At 38.1% G+C, this 21993-nt stretch overlaps 1 protein-coding gene across 4 annotated transcripts in view; it reads right to left on the reverse strand.

Annotated features, from left to right (window-relative positions):
• SVIL (supervillin) overlaps positions 1-21993 on the reverse strand; it is a 137771-nt gene that overhangs the window by 4511 nt on the left and 111267 nt on the right. For all 4 annotated transcript variants that reach the window (XM_030446430.1, XM_030446432.1, XM_030446429.1 and 1 more), the window contains 18 exons: positions 17926-18076; positions 15233-15322; positions 15065-15151; positions 13815-13992; positions 13353-13525; positions 11991-12146; positions 11120-11256; positions 10479-10626; positions 10211-10356; positions 9224-9399; positions 8978-9122; positions 8368-8644; positions 6395-6546; positions 5108-5213; positions 4095-4302; positions 3289-3422; positions 2497-2652; positions 1966-2110 (listed from right to left, as the gene is read on the reverse strand). In XM_030446430.1, coding sequence (XP_030302290.1) covers positions 1966-2110; positions 2497-2652; positions 3289-3422; positions 4095-4302; positions 5108-5213; positions 6395-6546; positions 8368-8644; positions 8978-9122; positions 9224-9399; positions 10211-10356; positions 10479-10626; positions 11120-11256; positions 11991-12146; positions 13353-13525; positions 13815-13992; positions 15065-15151; positions 15233-15322; positions 17926-18076 — 2765 coding nt within the window. The remainder of the gene's footprint in view (positions 1-1965; positions 2111-2496; positions 2653-3288; positions 3423-4094; positions 4303-5107; positions 5214-6394; positions 6547-8367; positions 8645-8977; positions 9123-9223; positions 9400-10210; positions 10357-10478; positions 10627-11119; positions 11257-11990; positions 12147-13352; positions 13526-13814; positions 13993-15064; positions 15152-15232; positions 15323-17925; positions 18077-21993) is intronic.

A 21993-nucleotide genomic window follows, 5' to 3' on the forward strand; every position in this document is an offset into this window, starting at 1 on the left:
TGCAGTAGCATTGGTATCTCCTGAAATTCAATTTCTCCACCTTGATAAGTAACAACACATGAGAGCCAGTCAGCCCTGACAGCTTGATGCAATGTAATTTTGAAATGGTTGACAGAATCCCAGATCATGAAAGTGACAGCACTGGAACCGAGCACTTTGAACAGCAAAAAACTGCTAAGGAAGGTTACATCACTGTTAGCATAGAAATAGTACAAGCAGAATCAGTCTTTAACAGTAACAAACTTGCTTTCTACCTATCCAGTCACGTCCAGAGAAAAAGAAGTGAGCACCCAGCAAAAAATCTTGTCCTATGATATAGATGCTAAATTTCAGACCCCTAAGGAGTCAATGAAGGATTTTTCATTGTGCATCAGATGCAGCAAATTCAATCTAGTGCAGAAGGAATTAATTCCTTTTCCCATTACTGAAACTTGGTGAAGTTTGAGAAATCTGGAAAACTATCCAAGTTTCAGCATGTGTATCTGATTCCATCTCTGTTTGGGCCAGAAAACAGATTTCCATTACCAGAAGATTACAGCACTGCATCATGAACACTGAGACAGGGATCTAACTTCCATCTTTCTTACTATCCTGCTGAGCACCTCTGGGCATTTCATTGCATGGGTCTCTGTACCTCATTGCTGACATTCATATCTACACAGTGTATGTAATGATTTCAAAGAAATGCACCTCATTGCTGCTTCTGACTTGCAAAAACTGTGTGTGAGGGTGGTGGAGAATAAGTAACTATCCTATTCTTAAGGAATTCAGCAATCACTGCCAAATTCTCACTCCTCAAATTATTGTCCTTCAAAGTCCTGACTCTAGCATCCCATTCCTAACAAATGCTGCTGTTTGCAGGGCAGTGCCAGGGACACCAGGTAGAGCGATAATGCAGTCCAATAAAGGTCATGTTTCAGAGTCTCCAGTGCTGCTTTTCAGTTGTCTCCTCAGTGACATAAGACAATGGAGTAGAAACACAACACTTGCTCCTACTCCCATTCAGCCTGCAGATTAGGAAGGAGAGACTGGCTCATCCTCATAAAGGGTGGAATCACACAAGAGTATCATCACTTTCCCCTTTCAAATATATGATTTTCTATGTGAGATGATGACATGATACCACCAGCTGTGTTCCAAGTTGTAAAGTTTATTTGCTACAGAAGAAATCGGTTGCATCATCTGAAGGTCTACGTTATCAGGCTCTCCTTGCAAAAGGGCACAGTTTGCACCAGTTCAGCCCTAGTGACTAGTCCACAATGGGAAACTGCCCTGAACTAACAGAACAGGGCTGTTACCTATGCCCTCTTCCCAGAACAGTAACCTCACACCTTTCTTTATTCATCCTCCACCAGAAGATGCAAGGTCTGTTCCCAGACTTGCACAACCTCAGATTAAAAAAACCAAAACAAAACAGGAAAGCACTACAGTGTCTCAAGGAAATTCTACTAGAGCAGAAAATATTCTAGTCAGTGTACTGTTACATGATCATCAGCTGGATCTTGAATCAGAGCACAGTGAGGAGCAATAACTTATTTTGTAGAGATGAGAGCAGAGCCTCAGCTCCATGTTCCAGTATTTTCAATGATCACTTATTTCTGTGTGAGACTTATTCTCAGTCTTCAGTCTTTCCACCTTCCCCACTAAACATAAGGCAGTTATGCCAGCAAACAGCAGCTTCATTTGGTCTTTTGATAGACAGAAACTCATGAAAGAGGAGCTAGACAGAGAGCATCAGGTTTACAAGGCTGTGTTCACAGAATTCACTTTTTGGGATCTTATGTCTGAACTGTCCTCTCACAATGGGGACACAACTGAGTCAGCAGTCTGGGAACAATACCATTACTAAACAATGCCATTACTACATTACCAAGAAAGAGTGGAGAATGTAACTTCAAATACATTAATATTTATCAATGCCCTCCAGTGGGGACACTCAGGACAGCCAAGCTCAGCAATCTGTTACCTTTGCAGTACTGGAGCACTGTCTCCATGGCACACTTCCTGTCTGTAGCCCATCTGATTCGAGCTGATCCAGCAATTTTGTTTTCCACAGGCCACCAACCTTGCCACAGGTACACTTCATGGTGATTGTCAACAAGGAACAGTGCTACATGACCAAAAAATAACAAATTCATCATCAGCCACTTACTGAGTTCTTGGAATCCCCTAAACAACCCAAATTCTTGCATGCTTGTCAGAATCAGGACAGGATCCTTTCAAAGTTAACGGATGCCTATTTATGCAGCTGAATTCAGATTCTCTGATATAAACAATGTATTTTTATAGCAAGCTTTTGGGATACATATGTGTTTGGTTAGTTCTCAACAACTTTATAATGGAAAAATTACTGTTATTACTTAATGCTGTATAAGCATCACATGGCCACATTTTCCTTTGATAAATCAAGTTAAGTGAATACAGCTACTGAATCACTGTCCAATGCAGGAAACACTTATTTGCTTCCTTATTACTTGATTATTTTAAACCATGTACCTGGCTGTGGGGCAGTGTAAAGATCCTCTTGCAAGAATGGCATGGAATTGATGACAGCAGGGTCTCTTGAAGGGTAAACATACTCCGTGGCTGAGAATTCCCCTGATGAACTACTGAGACTGAACAGGCGTGGGGTGAAATTAAACTTTCCAGGATCTTTAAAGAACAAAAAGCAAGATTACCAATAGAAAATGACAGAGAAAAATATATTTATTTTTTTTTAAATCAACTTTCAGAGTGACTGTAAATTCTCTGTTTTTTAAAAAATAAGGAAGACAATCAGATATATTAGGGGACCAGCAACAGCTGTGGAAAACTTGAGCTAAAGGGCTGGCTGCCATAAGTGTGACTCTGGCCCTGGCTAGCTACTATCATGCATTTCATAACTGGTGGTTTTGCAGCTTACATGAAGCAAGCCCATCTCAGAGTTTAATTTTTAGCTGACAGATTTTCCACTCAGTTCCCCTGCTACCTTTGCTGGTAGTTTCAATGCAAAGACTAGACAAGAATGCATGAAGAACCACCCCCTAATCCTTTCAAAATGTGTTGGGAACAGCATTAACTGTTGCTGTGCTGCTTGAATACAGAAGGGCTACAGAAGGGGGAGAGAACAAGACAAAACATTTGGGTTTTCAGCACTTTCCTTCTGGAACAGTATAACTTAACGCAGTAGACATCTGAAGGGATCAACTCAACTACCTAGAAGTTCTTCAAAAGCTTTACATTACATCTTACAATACTGTAGACCAGTAAACTAAAATGTGAGTGCCAAAACCAGGGATGCAGGTCTACCTTGCAACATGCAATCATAAGCCTTTCGATCTCTCCTTCCTAATGCGTCCCAGAATCCCAAGGGCTCTGACCCTTCATCACATTCATGAATTGTCACCTTGCTGCTGCTGTGCAGCCCTGCCTCCAGTGGGCATCTGCAAAACACAAAGAAAGGGTGTGAAACCAGATTTCCTGCTCCTAGCACAGCTAATACAAATCTGCTGACCAGTCATATTATTAGAACCCAAAATCACCCCATAGGCTTGTTGCACACATCATGTCAACGTAGGCTTATTGAAAATGATAACATAAATTATCAATAAACAAGATAGGGAATTTCAGCAACCATTCTCATAGGATTTCTAATCACATACCCACCAAGGAGGAGCTGGTGGTATGAGCTCATGACTGGGATTCTCACTGTCTGTCTTTGTAACTACTACTGTCCTCACATGCTTTCCCAAATTTATTTCCTCTTCCTTATTCACAAGGCTTAATTCTAATCCCTCTATCAACCAGGATTTAGTTTGCTATTCAGACACTGAACATCTCCCTCCAAATGGAAAGAGACTGTTTTTTGGCAACTGTAATTAGTACAGCAGAAAGTAAAAGTACATTTGACCTTAAGTGAAAGCGACTACACAACATGTGCCTTCCCCATGCCACCAAATCGAGTACCTGTTGCTCCTCCTCCTTACCAGGCCTTCACAAGCTGCAGCTGTACTCAGAGAATAGCTTTATTTACGTCACTTTTTCTTTGAGGCAGACTATTTTAAGCAAATCAGTAGCCTATATAAATATCTCCAAAACATAGGTCAGACACTCACTGTTCTTTTATTTTATTGGCTGCTGTTCTTCCTACATCCTTGGTGTGAGATTGTGCTTTGCAGCCATGCCACAGGTAGATAAGAGCTTTATTTATATTGAGGACAATCATGGATGTCCGGGAGCGCAGGCTGCTGCAGTGACACGCTACTTCCAGTAAGTTTCCTTCACTGGGAACTTCTCCTCGCACGCAATAAAGCCTCCAGTCACCTGGAGCAGACAGGAACAGTGCAGCAGCATTACACAGTCACATGGGAGTGAAAATTCAAGACCTCTGGAGTGGAACAGCTATTCTCACGCTGGATGAATTTCACATATCACACACCTATATTGTCACAGAATAAATCAGTTGAGCATCAGGTTTGGCTGATGCTATTTGAGAAACCCCTTTGCGGAAAAGATACCTTATGAAGCTCTTCTAGAAGAGTACAAGCATTAAGAGCTGAAGAGCTTAGAACATGTGAGTCAAGTTTCTGGTCTTTTTCATTCAGGAAAAAAAGGGAAACAAATACAGTAAAGTCCTTCTATTCAGGTCCTCTTCTCCTGTCCTCTTCTCCTTAGGCACAGGAGACCACATTCAGATGTGAAATGGATCACATCCAAGCTACATCTGCACTGAAATTCTCCGACCTCAACTGCTGCATTCAAAGACTATGTTGCAAAAAGTAATGAATGGGTAACAAAAGCTTGGAGTTCTGCTTGGAGCAGGAAAACTGCTCATAAAGACACTCTTTTGCCAGACTATGTAGAAGAAAACATATTTTAAAGCAAACTGGCCCTTTGCTTAATTAAAAGAACAACCAGACCAATACAATAAATCCAGCTTACTGTAGGGTGACAAAATCTATTCTAAGCTCAAAGAAGAAAAACAAAGCATGGTAAAGCTGCCTCATGGGTTTCATGGCATTCATTTCTCTTTTCTACAGAGTATTGTAACTGAGACTGAATTTAAAGCCATACAAAATTGGTTTAAAAAGTACTTTGAGGCAGAAGCTCATAACTAATAGTAATTTACTTTGTGCATTTTCTTCTTCCTCTTCCCTTCTTCCAGCATGCACAATCATCCCTCCTTGGAAGCACTGCAGGAAGCATGGTGGTTCTTTCCCTTGAAGTACTTGTACCTGTAAATTTAAAGCACCACTCTTCATTTAAAAAACCCAAATATACAGACTCAGAAAAACTAGTCTCTATGGATTATTAAAATATACAGTTGTGGCCACCCATGAAGATGGCTTTCCTTACACTTTACAACTCCTGACTGGTGCTTAAATTACCATATATATCAGCATGCAATGGGTTTCATATGTGACCTGCATATTAAAAGAAACTTCTAGTTGGAATTCAACAACCAAGAGTTTCAGAGGAGAAGAAATACCAAATAAACTTTAATTTAATTTAGCTTAAATTTACCATTATTTGAATTCTTTACACGCTTGGGCCATCTTGCCAGATATTGTTTGAAACTACTATGAGATACTGTAAGAACTGAACTAGGTTCACAATTTATGCTAAGCCAGTTCATATGACGTGCATGTTCTTTACTCATTAAACATTACCTTTTGATGAAGAAACTGATATAGCCAATCATTAAATCAGCCATGCTGCACAGCATCCCTCAGTCTGAGTTAAGTGTATCTGCTCTGTGAACTCCTGTTTGACTGGTTGTGTCTTCACTGCTGCTAAAAATAACTACAGCATTATCAAAGGTACAGAAACTAACCTTAAACCTCCCTTTTTGTGTGCTGTTAACAGTCAAGCCACAGCAAAGCCTAACTCCACCTGAAGACAAAGCAAGTTAGCCCATCCTCTAAGCTTCAACTAGCTGTCTCTGCAGTTGCTAAAATCTCTGCAAAACAAGGCAATCTACTCTGCAATTACACACTAAATAATCTGAGAAATTCAAATACATTTTCATGCCTTGGCCTTGCAGGAAGTGCTTCTCCTGTTCTCAGCACTGGGAAGACAGTCAGGTTATCTGAACATGGAAGGTAAGGCACAAATGTGTTTAACTGTGCTTCACCTATTCCTGCAGGGAGAGGAGGGAAGACCTTCTTCTTCAGCCATTCTCAGTAACATCATCTTTAGAAGTGGGATTTGGGAGTGACAATCCATAAAGGAGCTTATGTGTCTCTGGAAGTTGGAATAAAGCCAAAAGTAATTTTGAGGGCTTGCTATTTGTACTGGCAAGATGACCTTAACAAGAAAGAGAGGAGGCAAAAAAGATCACCCACATTTACTGTTAGTGGCTACTTTGGCAGGAAAGTCTTACCAGGACTGCCACCTAGGTCTGCAGGGAGCTCACCTGTGCTCCTCTCTCTTCATCAAGTTCCACAGTCATCAGTGCTGATGTCCCTTTTTCACTCACTGTGGAGTGCCTTCCTTGCCAAAAGAAATACACACATTTCTCTTTTCCAACAGCTCTTACTTGTTGCTCTCCTTTTTGCCTGCTTCCCACTGCAAAACAGAAAGCACAGGCTGAAGAAAGTACTCTGCCTGTAGGCTTAAACAGCACGTGGTTTAATCACATCTGCCAGCTGAGCACTATCCTGTCCAGGAAACATAAAATGTTCAATTGGATCTCCAAGCCAGTACATCCCTGTGCAAAGTTGGCTCTGTCTCATCAGGTAGATGTAAGCCCACATGCAGAGACATCTCTGTTGGCCAGAGAAAGAACTCGTATTATCTGGAGAAAAATAACTGACATGACTTGAGCCAATTTGCATGTGAAATGGTATGTCCAGTTATGTTACCAGAAGGTGCATTATGGCTCATTTTCCACATAACACACTGTTCTTTGGCAGCAGGAGACTAGCTGGCTGGTGAGTGATACTGGAAACAGCAACAGTTGAGAAAGCTGCAGGCATGAAAGAAAAATCTTTCTTACTAAACAGATATTAGAAAGGAAAAATACAGAACAAAAGAACACCAAAGCAATATTTTGCAGTCATAAAAGCCAGTTAGCATTAGGTAAGCTATGTTTGTTTATTTGAAAAAAACTAATCAGTATTTCACATTAGTCTGGAAACTGGATTAGCAGCAACTCTTGTGTTATGTTTTTTAAATTTTTTTAAGAATCAGTGTTTATGTTAAGAATCAGGCTTATAGTTGTTATGATAAGCAAACAATGTTTACAGAAGGTGAAGTTCAACAATACAACTAGTTATGGAATATTTTACTCTTTCCAGTGAATACTGAATACACAGGTATATTTAAATCAAAGATGTTAAGGAGCCCAAGAGCTCTGAACCAGGTTCTTAGGAAAAAAAATTAAAACCTCTGCCCTGATTTCAGAATACTTAAATACTTTGAGAATACTTAAACCACTAACCACTTCTAAAATTTATGGGGTTTACTTATCTGTACATTTAGCGCATAAAATACTGCCTCCTACATAAAAATTTATTCTGTTTTGGGGTGATGGAATATATTTTCATCCATTTGGATTAGAAGTCTGTTTACAGTTCAGTATTAGTTACCCACTTCTCCCAAGACTTAAAAGTATTTTTCTTGGATTTGCTTGTATCTGAACTCAATGGTCCTGAACAAGACTTACTTACATTTTTCTGGCTATAAGCCTAAAGCTGTTTAGCTATTATACCGCTTTCTACCAATTTTAATATTTTCCTGTTTGAAACAATCATTTTTAGACTATTTCTATTTTACTTACCACAAAAGCCACCTATTCTTAGTTTAATGTCAGAGGGGAGTTTTCTGATGAGCATAGCATTCTTAACATTTACCTGCTGTTCTCAGGCTCTTTGTCAGAGAACTACTATAAAGTTTTCCACTTGAGACTGAGGCGTATAGTAAAGGGTTTCCAGAAACAGCAAAAAGGACAGCCAGGGCAAGGAGCTGGCAAGGCTTTTCCTGCCATTGTTACCATTCTCCATTACCCAGCAAAATCTTTTCTTGTTGCTAATTCCTACCTGTTTTGCAAGACATTCAGACCACTGTCATTAGCCCAGACACAACTATTTTGGTGTAAATTGTGGGCACAATTCTGGCTTAATCTGAATACATAACACCACCACTTTGGAGTAAAAGCAGATATGGACAGTATTATATATATTATATATACAAAAATAACTACAGCTTCTTAATAATTTCTTTTAAACAAAATAAACTACTTAATTGTCTAGAAAGGCAATTTGCTTTTCTAACCTTTGAAACAATTTCAGATCTAAGGAAGTCTCAGTCTGTGTCTCACCACTAACAGCAGCAGATTTAACCACACTTCTCCATGTTCAGCAGGATGAAATGGAATCGGTCACTAACCTGTAGTGCTCACCATGTACTTCCACTTCACCACATATGTGTCTCCCTCATGGAACTGCCCTATGCTTTGCTTAGGTAGCCTACTATAATCAAATTCCAGGATGTGCCAGACATCCACAGATGCAGTGATGATTTCAAACTGTCTCCCATCTTCTCCTTCTACAAGTCCATAGCCCCGGCCAATGTTCATTCCATCCAAGACTGTGCCTACAGTTGTTTGAGGCACAGCTACCATTAGCATAACATCATATGGTTTAGAGTCAGATCTCGGTTCTTCCTGTCAGAAAACACAGAAGAGATTTCTTTCAGCACAGTTTTTTATTTCTCACCCCACAGTTCCCCTGCAACAGTTTGACTCCTGCATATTTCAGTACTTTATCATCTTTTCATCATTTGATGCCTTGTCAAAGCCACCTTGACAGCATTCATTGAGTTGCTTGGCACTAATGTAAAGCAACTGTGTGGTTTCAATGCAGTGGATATGTCTGACCTCTAGGTCAAGGCCTGCAAGATAAAGAAAGTGCTCTAGATCCTTGAGAGCAAGGTTCCCTAGCTTCCATCCCAGCTAGGTCATTTAGTTTGAAATACCTAGCATGCTTATTATATGCACCTTCTGGTGAAGGGATTCACTAGAATTCTTCTCATTGAGTTTCTTCAGCTCTGTCCAATCAAGAAATTTTTCTTTGAACAGTATGGTCTCGTTATGTTCTGTGAGTCTGCCAAACACAGCCCAGTCTGGGCGTCCTTGTCCCTTTCTGTACAAGGCAACAACAACATAGAAAAATCGAATTACACACTGTGAAATAAGGGCAAGGAAATTAAGTTTCTGCAATAAGACTGAAGTCGAGTTTGGTACCTGGGTATGAGGGGATTGCATTCTCCTGGGTCCAGAGGATTTATGTCACAATTGGAGTAGTCAAAGGTGCCATTCCACAAGTGTTTTGCCAGCTGAAATGCTACTTTTCTTTGTGCTAAAGTAACTTCTTTTCCATGCCATACATATACTTCACTACCAAAATCGAACACCAGCACCTAAAAACCAAAACAACCAACCAAAAAAAAAAAAGAAAAAAATATATATATAAAAAAATCCTCCAGTTTCCTAGTGCTCCTCCAAGCATCTAAGCTTTTGCAGTGACACTAACAACTAGAACTGCAATGCAAGGCCAAGGTAGTGGTCTGGGCTGTGACACCTAATTGCTGAGGATGATTGGAAACAAGTATGGGGAATGCTACCAGATGTATTTTTAGGTTGTAGCTGGGTCACTAGCAGATCAGAGCACTTATAACTAAAATCCCAATTCAGTTGTATGCCTGATTGCTGTCTAATTACAGCAGCTTTCACTGACATTTACATCTATGCTTTGTCCTGCAGCTGGGGAAGTCTGACAGAAGGTACAGCATGGTAACTGGCTCAGCAAACAAGCAACAACTTCAACATTCTGGAGAAAATGCATCCAATCTTTATTTTGGAAATCTGGTCTCATTCCTACTTAGATGGTTGAAATGGTTGCTTGAAAGGGAAAATTCTGTTAAGGATAGAAATAGAAATAAAAATGCTTGAATAGGAAAACAGCTTTTTGTTTTGTTTTTCGGAAGGGCTACCTGTTTTGCACTTCATGACTTTGGAGTGAGCCACTGTTGGCAAAAAGATTTACACTTCCTAAAATAGTATTTCACTTTAAAGATAACATGATGTAGACAGCAAAGTGTTCAGAAGCTTCTCAGAAACACAGGGGCCCCAATTTTCAGTGAGCCTCTCCTTAAGCATTTGAAGTTATTCAAAGTCATTAACAGCTGTATGTTCCTGCACCTACCACAGGAGCATTAAGTGGCACGATACCTCTTTTGGTTGCAGCAGGGTACATTTTGGCACCTTTCCCCAGTAGTCATCCTCAGGAATGAGTTTGTCCTCTACAAGGCGATAAATGCAATTTGTTTCTATTATTGCAGCTTCATACATTTCATCTTCTTCAGGACTTCCAGCAGCTTAAGGAAAAGATTGTAAAAAATAGTAAGAGATTTTAATATCCAGCTATCTTTACTAAAGAGAACCCATTAAACTTTTACTGTGATAAAACAGCAAATACCATAACCATAAAAATGCTTACACTGGTAATTTGTCTGTCCACCAAGGAGTTTCCAGAAGTCTTTGGCTGCATGTGTATGAGTATTTATTCCTTCTTCTATGGTTTGTATATAGGAAGCTCTGCATCCAAGTTCCCTCTTTGTCTGAATTAAAGTTGCAAGTTCTGAAGCCTAAGAGATTAAGAGTTGTCTGAACAGGATTGCTAAAGTCATTGGAATACTTATGCATATCTTGTTCAGAGAGATGGATACGATAGAGCAAATAGGAGAAGAAATGGTTATTATTTGCTGCAAAAAAGCACTAGACACTAGAGAAAATGTTACAGAACTACATTAATTCTTTCATTTGCCTTAAACCAAGATTTTTATTTTAATAAGCATGGGAATAAAAAGGACATCCTGCAATTCAGACTATTGTTTGAGTCCAAATCTGTTTCCTGAGGATATCCTCTTTTCTCTTGCAGCTTTACAACCTACACACTCCTTTGATAGCTTTCATTCAGTACACAAGCTAAAACATTTATAGGAATCCTGCATATCTACCTGTAACTATCAGTTAAATGCTACATTTTGAGTCAACTGGCACCAAGGCTCAATTGAATCAAAGAGACGTATGCTGCAACATTTGGAAAAATAAATAATAACCCCCCAAAACACTACTAACCTTTGCTTTTTCTATGACATTTGCAAACTCTCCGACCCATAAGAAACACAAATGTGGAGTTAACAACAGGAAACAGTCTCCACTGTTCAGTGATGAGGCCCTTGGTTCAACTAATCTTGTTTGAACATGTCTTCTTCCTAAAGAGAAAACAAAGCTAATTATATTCCTTTGACTACTGCTAACAAATGCCAAGATCTAACTCATTTTGAATGAAATACAAACAGTCCAAGCACATTCAGCAAAATATATGGAAACAGCCTGTTAAGATTTAAAAGACGACTGTGGAAAAAGGGTTTACTCAGAGGAAGCAAACCCACCATTGCCTCCTATCAAATAGTATTTCTATTATTTCCTGTTCTTGCTCTACAAACTTTGTGTCCTTCTGCAAAGAAATGAATTAAGTAAATGGAAGACATGAGCCAAATTCTAGAAGCCTTCACATTTGTTTAAGTGAAGCTATGGCACAGCTTCTGTAGGCAGTAAAAAGTTTTAAGAATTTCACTTTGCCAAAAAAAGCAGCAATTATTTTGCAGAATCAGACATGTTAGTATGCACTGTAAGGAGAAGTGAAGCAAGAACACTATCATGTCACTTCCAAGTTATACTGAGCACTGGAAGAATGGGATAGTTCAAAACTTGCCCCAGGAGATGGCTAGAATTTCTGGAATATTGTGTTTTCTCCTTGGAAAACAAGTACCAGTGGTGACAATGGAAACCTACTTTTACCTCTTGCATTTGTCACACAGTTCTTGCTTATTCTTTTAGATTTCAAATATAAATCTTGAGCTGGAGATCTAAAACAAGCTAAGAATCTAATTGTGATAGCAGTCTCATATGTTACAATCAGGCTATGATGTATGGAAAGCAATACCTTTAATTTGCAGCAGCATGAGCTTCTTGTAGGGCACAGCACTGTTGTTGGAGTTTTGCTCTGTTAGGTTAACACTCCGCAGGCTGACGTTGCTGAAGTTTTCTTTGCTTGCCAAGCCAGCAAGTGCTACTTCTGAGAAATTTGAATTTGCAGACACTTGTAGGTAGAAAGAAGTTGAAGTCAAACACAAAGAGACAAAACACAAACACACACAGAGACAAAATTATTAAAAAGTTGGTTGCTGTGTTAAAAAAAAAAATATTTCATCCCATTATTTTTATTTTTTTTTTTTACCCTTTTCAATAGTAGCAACAGGTTGAACTCACATTGACTGCTAGCCTAAAAGCTTTGTAAATTTAGTAGTATTACATTTCTAGATATCATCCAAGAGTAAACTCTCAGTGTCAGAATTATGTCATTGGGCAGAAATACCAACTTTGCTAGGAAACATGTCCTAACCAATATTTTCTGAAGGTCTATATAGCTCTTCAGTGCCTTATAATTGATTAATGATTAAGGCCAGCAGAGCAGCCCGAGCTAATTAACTGAAATTCCCTTCAAATTTGTCTCTGTCAGTGTGATGTGACAGTCATTTAATTTCAAAGTCTTAGTCATGTTTTACTGGAAACTTGGAGTCTAAATTCTTGGCTATTTTTTGCTTATTTCTCAACAGTACACAAAGCACTATATGACTTTAAACTTCAAGGAAACACTTTTCATCAAATGGCAACAAAGTATGACATGTATAATTCTTTTTTCACCAATACAGGAAATCTTTAAAGATGACCTCCCTTTGTCCAAATGTAATAATGAAAATTTGTACCCCAAATGGTAGAAGTGGACTGACAAACTTTTAATAAATTTTATAATAATGTCTTTTCCATAATGCTGTGCAACGGAGCATTGACCCTTCATAGAAATTTACCTTTAACAGTCAAGAAGGCTAATTCATTTCTGAGAGAAAACTAGAACCCAAAATTAAAACCAGGGTACCTGAACAGAAGTTTGTTTATTCTTGCCAGCTTCCCCCCCAGCATAACATAATGCTAGATCTGCTTTACTCCATCTCCTGTCCTCAAACTGCAGGCAGAGTCGCACTCTGTCTCTGTACAAGGTGATTGTGCTAAAAATAAATAAACCCACCCACAGGAGGTGGATGTAGGTAGCTTTCCCTTTGGAAGCACACATGACCTTCTTATCCAGACCTCTTAGACAGTCTACATTCAACCTTTTATCTCAGCTGATTTATTATCTCCTGGATAATGTTTCATTCCTTCAGTTGTGGTTTTTGTATTGGGGTTTTTGTTTTGGTTTTAATTAAAACTGAGACAGCATCTCTTACAAATCATTCTGTTAGCTTACTTTTTTCAACTTTCATTCGCTTTGACTCCATGAAGGCAACATTCAGTCTTTGTTCAGTATATTCATGAAGAATATCTTCTCTTGCTGCCAACATTTTCAGGGGGTTTCTTGAGGACTGGACTCTGCGCATAGGCCTAACTGCACGTTTGTGCTCTGTTACAGAGGATATTAACCTGAAAAAGAAGCAGTGTATAGAACCATTAGTTAAGATTAATCAGTTAAGTAATAATTTAAGATTAGCCAGAATCACATAATTACAAGAGATTTGCTTTGATTTTGGGTGTGATATTTGTTAGGAAATCAGGATCAGTTCCTTGATTCAAGCAGGAGTTACTTCAGAAATATGCAGAATAAATGGGCACATCCTGAACTATGACATCTAAATGATGACTTAAAGCTGAACATTCTGACTGCTGCCCATATGCCATTTGTAACAATGAAAAGGAAAAAATAAGTTCTTACTTTGGTGCATAAGGATCAAAGATGGCATCAAAGTCCTCATCAAGATCCAGAGGCACTGAGGAGGAAGGGAAATCCACATGGCGATAAAATTTGGAAAATGTTTCGTCATCATCCAACTTCATCACCTCTTTCACAGATTTCCCTGTAACTGTCAGTACTGTCTCTTGCATTCCAGCAACTGCAGGAAAAAACATATCAACCCTCAACAAATAATTGTAATGCAACTGTATAACTCTAGATCATGGTTTGTTTAGGTTTTTTGGGGGTGGTGTTGGTGTTTTGTTTTGTTGTCTGATGTTTTGTTTTTGTAAATTGATGGGAGGGAGAGATCAATTTATAAATTGATGGCAGGGAATTTGAGGGAGAGATGGTAGAAAAGTCTGCTGGAAAAGAATGATAAAAACAGAGTGTAACTACCACTCATATGCTATAATCTTTATCACAAAATGGTTGGGAAATACCGTTGAATAAAAGGCACTATCAACAATGACTTGTTTTGGTAGGATGATTAAAGCATTTTATGGTCTTGTATATTCCATATTGCCTCCAACCACATAATTCCTTCCTTTGAAAAAATCTACTAGAACTACAAGTGGAAAAGTCACTGTTTAAGCTAGTAAGATACAATCATTATCCTGTGTTAGTGCCTCCTCTGCTGTAATGTTTTTTTTTTTCATGGTTTTTGAAACTCTACAAATTACAAAAGGATTTTTGTCTTACAAATGGTGTACAGACATGAGATGGAAACACCAGAGAATTCTAGACAGCTTCATAAGTAGTACAGACTGTACAGAGAAGCCATATGAGCTGCTGCACACAGTCAATTTTCAAAAAAAGCAAGAAGGTGAATGAATTGTGCTTGGGAGCACCTTAGTGTCCTATCTCAATTTTAAGATGATTAAACTACATTTAAAGCTTTTCCACTGAATATGGCAATGTGGTTAAGACTCAGTGTATGGTTTTAAGAAACTTCGCTAACAAGAAAAATGTGTACATTGTGTCTAGAGAAAGAAGAAAGTTATTTTGGCATTTATAATTTATCCTATTGTACATTTGTAATACAATAGTATAAGGATTTTTTTTCAATCTAGTAAAGACTGAATCACAAAAATGAACTGTGTGATCCCTAAGTGCAGCCTGAACAACAAAATAGTCAGTTCCATTACCAGATGCTTTAACTAAGAGGTACTTGAAGTCATTTACTGAAGTCAGAGAATGGATACATTACCAGCTTTGGTAACCCTACTAACCTTTATTATTCAGCCTTCCCAAGAATGACTCCAACTTGTCAAGCTTCATATCTGATTCCAATTGCATATCAGGCCTTGCTTCAATTTCTAAGTAAACCAGAAAGTAAAACTTGGTAAATGACAGGAAGTAAAAAACCTAAACCTATTTCAGTCATTTTTATTCCTTACCTTCCAAGGGCTTTGTCACTGGAGTGGTAGATTTCTGCCGGTTACTGAAAGGGGATGCTACAGGTGTTAATGCACTTGGAGAAGCCAGTCCTGTATAAGAACACAGAACATAGAAAATGCAGTCCTGGGTGAGCACAGGGGAAGATATTTAGGGAAAGCAGATGACTCTGGCAACTTCCTACACTCTCTCATACTTCCTCAGCCTCCACAACTGTTGTATTTAGGGATGGCAGAGTGTACTGCCCTGCCTGCTCCTTAAATCAATGGCAGCCTCAGAAACAGCAGCAAACTCAGAAACACTCCCAGAGTGTTTTTTCCGAATGTCTGAAAGCAAGCTAATACAGGATACATGCTTTGTCTTAAATACAGTCATTTTACCTATTTTCAAGGTAAAGACTTGGTCTACATTTTTTACTCCAGTTCTAACAAACCGCATTTTAAAAACATGCAACTGCTCTGAACAAAAATACATGGTTAGCAGGGAAACTAACAAGGCTGTGCTTGGCACCTTCACAGACACCACCTCCTCATCCCCCCCTTTAAATTTAAACCCATTTCTACTAATACAAATAGCATTATGCATGATCCAGTGAATGATCTCCCTGGATTATGCAGTAATTCTTGGGCCCTGTTGCATTTTTAAGAATACTTGGAAGTGGAATTAGAAATGGAAGTCAGAGTCCTCACCATTTCAAGCACTACTTCCTTCTTTTTGTACTCTCCTCCCTCCTTTTCAGTAACTTGTATAAAGCAATTAATTCTGGACCCAGTGGATAAAGTAAGATTTCTGTTCAGTTCTTTTCATGTGAAAAGAATGTTGCTCCAGTAAGAGAAATGGCACTGTATGTGCTTTGTATGTTTTATTAGGTAGAAAAAAACCCTGAAGCAAAGAACTGCATCTATTACCACTTGTTGCCTAGACTTTCAGTAAAGGGGCAATCTGATGTTTAAACTTCCCTCTAATACCTATTTTCCACTTAGCCATAGCTTACTAATTACTGAGCCACACAAGTTTAAGCTGTTAGTTATTCTGATCAGATTAAACCCATATTGTGCTGGGAGAATATACACTAACCATGTTTTCACTATCTTTACTGCAACTCCTAGCAAGTCATAATTGTCAAACACCAAGATAGATTTAGAATAAAATTAAGCATCTTCTCATTTTTTTCCCCTGTTACCTAAGAGTCTCAAAATTCCAGCAGGTTTTAAGTCAATCAGTAAAGCCTTCATCAAGATGTATTTGAGTGGACACAGATCTTAAGAAGCTCTCCCAGGACTTGATCTACAAGACCACACTGAGAACAACTTCAGATGTTACCAAAGGATCACCTAATTAGGACTGGAAATTTTTCAGCCATAAGAAGCAATTAAAATACAGCAACTGTGCACACGTGTATAACAAGGATTTAATTTTGCATTGCTTTCTCTCATCATCTCTTAAATTAAAAACTCATCATGATAATATATTCTTCTAGGCAACAAAAATAGAACACATCTGAATAAAATCCTCCTTGGGCTACTTCTATTTATGTCACTGCCTTGCTTCTCCAAAAGAAAGAGATCCTTTGCAGGTGTTTTTCTTTTCCCATTAAGAAAAAAAAAACTCTCTCGCTTTCTATTCCTTTCTTAAGTTAAATCTATTTGTTGAAAAAAAAAAATTCTCAAAAAGCAGTCTGTGGACAAGTAAACACTTTTACTTGGCAACTCTTCAAAATAGGTTAGTCTTTAAACATTGATCATTGGCATTTCTAGCAGCAAAATTATGTAAGCAGCAGCTAAAATATGTCTCTAATAGATTCCTACTACCACTAATAATTCCTACTACCATTTATCTATTTATCTGCCAGAATGTGGCTTGGATTGCAAATAGTCACTTGTTGCAATACCACCCTCAGCCCACACTCATTATTTTTGGTAGCTGTCATCTAACTCATGATTCATAGTTGTTGCATTTAATAACTAAATATTTGTAACAAAACAAAATTTAGTGTTCATTAACCACAAAAGAACACATTAGGCACATTCCTCCCAAAGCTATCATTGTCCCAGGTGCACTGCATGGGCTTCTGTATTTCTACCATGTACAGTCTTTGGAGACTCCTGTCCACTTCAGAAGAATGACTGCACTAGGAAAGAGGGACTGAATTAAAGAGAACCCCAAAATGTCAACATTGCCCCCTTGTCATTTCTTCTCCCTGGTTCTATGCAGAAACCTGTTCAGTGATTTCTTCAGCCAAACACAGTATTTCAAGCTGTTGTCCAAAACAGCATCCATAAAAATAACATGTTTAGTAAATATTCCCAGTGATCCCAGGAAGTACCAGCAACAACTGGATTTCATGGCTTTCCACTAGAGAGTGCACCTCGGTTTTCAAAGGAAGAATAAATAAGAAAGAATAATCCAGCAGTGCCCTCTGGGTTGTATCAGAAGGAAAAACAAAATATATAACTGTTCAAGTGATTAACTATCATCAGCCAGACAGAGCCCAGTAATAATGGGATGGTAGTGCAACAATGCAGAACAAAATGGATCAATACCAACTGCTACAAGAAGCTGGAGTGAAGAGTGTTGCTGATAAATAGTCCTCCTCTTGCTAAACATAGATACTGCTTGTGTATATCTTTAGCTTGATTCTATTTTAAGTAGATAAGCAGTGGCATATTTATATTAGGATCATTTTATCACTGACCTTTTTTTACCATTCGCCCAGCTACAGTGAACTGCGTGGAGTCATTGGCGGCTCCTTTACCCTTGGACTTCCAGGCTTCTTCTCGAGCTGTAATCAGATGTTTCCTTTCTTCAATGGTCATCTGACTCTCCTGGCTATCTGCCACTCTCTGCTTTTTGAGGAGAGAAAGAGAAAGATTTTTCAAAAACAGATAAAGTGACTACAATATAGCAAAAGACTGGCTAAACATTTCAACTGCTCACTGCAGAGGGAAGAGCACAAGAGAAGAAGCTACCAAAGAAAGGCACAGGCAGAGCTCAGTGACTCTGACCTGAGGAGCTTCAAAGTTTTGCTGCCCCATTACAATATGGAGATAAGGTTTTGGTCTATGCTCTTTCACCTTTTCTAGAAACTACCAGCCGAGGCAAATGGCATCCTGCTACACAAAGCAAACCATTTACTCTGCGTGTGATACAATTTTCCAGACCTTGCTTTTTCAAAGCATGACTTGCTACACCAGTGAGATCACTAAACTGACTTTCTGCAGATGTTTTCAAATGTGCAAATCTGCAGGTGGCACAGGGAATAACAACAAAGAACTGTAACTGTGATTTCGGAATCACTCTCTTAGAGTAAATCAATTCTCCAGGCAGGATTAGAAGCCTTATCTCTCCAGAGACTTCTCACTTTAGTTCCTGTGTCAGCTTCCTCTACTGAATATTTTTCCAATAACTTTGATGATTTTTATTTTTTTTTAGATCACCCTCAGCTTTCCTTGCTTGCTTTGGAGGGTTGCAGCCAACATCTTCAGTGAATAGAAGCAGCTAGGCACACAAAGTGTCTTAGTGCCCTCCTAACACACTTGGATTGACAAGAGTACATTAAATAGGGAAGAAACTGAATTTACTGAATTGAATACTCAGCTGTAGCCAGGTCAACCCAAAGAAAGATTTATTCAATGCATTTGTTTTTAAAAAGTAGCAACATTTCAGTGATTATACTGCATGGAAATGAAGCATAAAAGTATTTTTAGGGCATGGTAATGTCAAGTCTAGAATTGCTTCCAATTTATGTGACACTTGGCAATTGTCTTCACAACCTGTCTGCTAGAATTGAAAAAAAAAAAAAAAACCAAAAAAATCACACCTAAAACCAACCAACCAACCCAAAACAAAACAAACAAAAAATCCCCAAAACCCAAACCAAACAAACACTAAATTTAAAGCTTTATCACAGCTCTTGCTCATATAACCACAGAGGGGAAATGGAAAAGTACCCAAAAGCTTGTGAACATAAAATGAACACTGTTTCAAAATACAAAGAAGAGATTTAAACCCAGGTATTCTTTTCTCTTTGCTCAAAATCAAACAGACTAAATAAATCAGGCACTTCATATAAAAAACTCTTGTGACGGCAGAGGACACACTGAAAGAGAGATTTTGTAGCTTTTTCAGCATTTTCCAGGAACAGTATCTGAGCCAGAAGAGTAAAGACAAGCTGAGTGGCTTGTACAAGGACTAGAACATGGGAGCCCTGCACTCCTTTCCTCTGGTTCCATGCTCATCCACAGCCTCCTGCAGAAATGCCTGCTCCTAATTTATTCAAACAGGCAGCTGGGCAGCCAGACACTGTGACTCTGAGTCATGACAACCAAGATAAAAACCTCTTATTTTTCCATAGAACTATAACACTTTCAGTATAAATAATTAGATTTAAGTCTATTCAATATTGCTTCCTCTTCTATAAAAGCACCTGAATACTTTAAATAATGGAAGTAATCTCTGTTCATTTCCCAGAATTCCTAACTCATTCTGAAGCACAGGCACCCTTGAAATAAACACCTGATAGAAAAAAACTTACTACTGCAACAATCTAAAAACATCTTAGCAGGAAATTAATATATATCTAATGAAACCACAAGTGACATTTCATACATGAAACAAACGCTTTCGACCTAGTGAAGATGCTGACATCTTAGTATATCAGGGGAAGTGAGGGAGAGGCAGGAAGAAATAGTCATATGGATTCCTTCATATGCATTGTATTTAATTTTTTTAAGTGATGGGGAATGAATTTTGATTTTTCTCTTCAGCAAATACCTGGTGCTTCAGAGTATGCAGAGCTACAGGAAATATTGAAGATACAGACCTGGAATACATATGTGCTAATCACTACACATGCAAATCGTAACAAAGACCATGAGCAATTCTGGAGCCTTGTCAAAGGACAAGAGAGAGTAAATGGCTGTCTAAAGGAGGGAAAGGGGAGAGGGGAGAGAAAGAAGCTGAACAGACATCAAGAAATAGTTGGTAAAAAACAAAACTGGGTGATGCTTAAAAGAAAGAATGATTTCCTACAGCTGGAAAACTAACATGAGCAAATGCAATTTCCAAAAAAGAGTTTCAGAACAAATACATCTGGTAATTGGGAGTAGTTCAGAAAGTTTTCACATTCACCAAATGTCAGCATTTATAGAGGTCTGAGTATGTCAAAGAGCATTCTGAGTGGGAGAAAATATGGCAAACAAGGTAAAACTTTCTGAGCTTTTTAGTGAAAATCTTAGTTCCAAATAAAAAAAAAAGATATAAACATATGAAAGAAAAACTCATCTCAAATCTGTAGCTGTGACATTTTTATAAGGAGAGCTAAAGACTCTAATAAAAAGCAAAAGATTTATTATAGTGTATCAGGAATAAATAAAAGCTTAGGAAGGTAGCAGCTCTAACACTCTTTTTCCATTAAACAAAAAGGCTGTTAAATTCAATTACATATCCTAAATTTGTCACGAAATATACACCTGTGTGTTTGTTGATACCTCTTCTTTCAGAAAACTCAACTTCCTAAAATAAAGCAAAACAGGAAAAAGGTCAGAAGAACTGGCAACCAACATGACAATTCGGAATAGGAAATGCCACAAACTCAAGCAGTAATTTTTAAAAGTTAAAAAAAGAAAAAGGAAAAAAAAAAAAAGACTAAGCCTTTGAAAACGGCACAATGTTTAGCACTGATAAAAAATCAGATGAAGCCGAAATTTAGAAGAATGTAGGTACAGAATATGTAGGTACACAGTGTTCATATGTTGCTCCAGACACTCATGTGACGACTGCTGTAGGAAAATCAATAAAGAATCAAAACACTGGTGCATAATTAATGCCATACCACATAGCATTATGGAAAACATGTTTAATCAAAATTCTAAGTTTGATTGAGATAATGTATGATTAAATATGTTAGCACAGTTACCTATGATTTTTTTATTATATTTGACTTAATCACAGGCAACATTCTGGGTTTTTTTAAGCAACATAAAAATATTAATGCAGCTTACAGGCTGCAAACTAGCTAACTGAAAAATTATTTCTAAACAGGACTGACCCATGGTCTAGTTCATCCCAATTTTGATCAGAATGTTTTCATGCATGTGGGAAAAGATACAGTTCTGCTGAGATCATCCTCAAGATGGCACCAATTTAATAAGATGAAGGTAAAGAAGAAATAATCATATGGGTGGTTAAAAAAAGTTATAAAAAAATCTGGTAAATCAGGCTTTAAAGAGAAATGTTATCTGAAAAGGGAAACAAGAAATAAGCAGCCATTTGGGAAGACAAAAAAGGATGAGAAAAATTTTCATGGATAGCTGTTGTGAATCAAAAATCTGTACTAACAGTTTATCCACTTCTAGCCTCCATGCTTCTGCCCAGGAGTCTAACAATATTGAAAGGTTTCAGGAAAGGGCTAAAACATTTTTTCAAGATTTGAAAAATTAAAAAAATAAAAATCTACATCAGATTAAATCAGTTGAGTATGTTTCTTTACAGAAGAGTGCATTAAGACTTAGGTTTTACACAGCAAGAATAATTACATATCAAAAATTACTTCCCTGAGAGGGAAGACAGGGATGAGGAACAGAAGCACCCATAATCCAAGAAGAAAAGGTTTATGACATTTCCCACAAAACTCTCTTGGAAAAGCTGGCTGTTCATGGCCTGAATAGGTGTAATCTTCACTGGTTAAAAACCGGCTGGATGGCTGGGCCCAAAGATTTGTGGGAGATGGAATTAAATGCCAGTTGTTGGCAGGCCATGAGTG

This window comes from Calypte anna, chromosome 2 (assembly GCF_003957555.1).
Source record: "Calypte anna isolate BGI_N300 chromosome 2, bCalAnn1_v1.p, whole genome shotgun sequence".
NCBI classification, from domain to species: domain Eukaryota; kingdom Metazoa; phylum Chordata; class Aves; order Apodiformes; family Trochilidae; genus Calypte; species Calypte anna.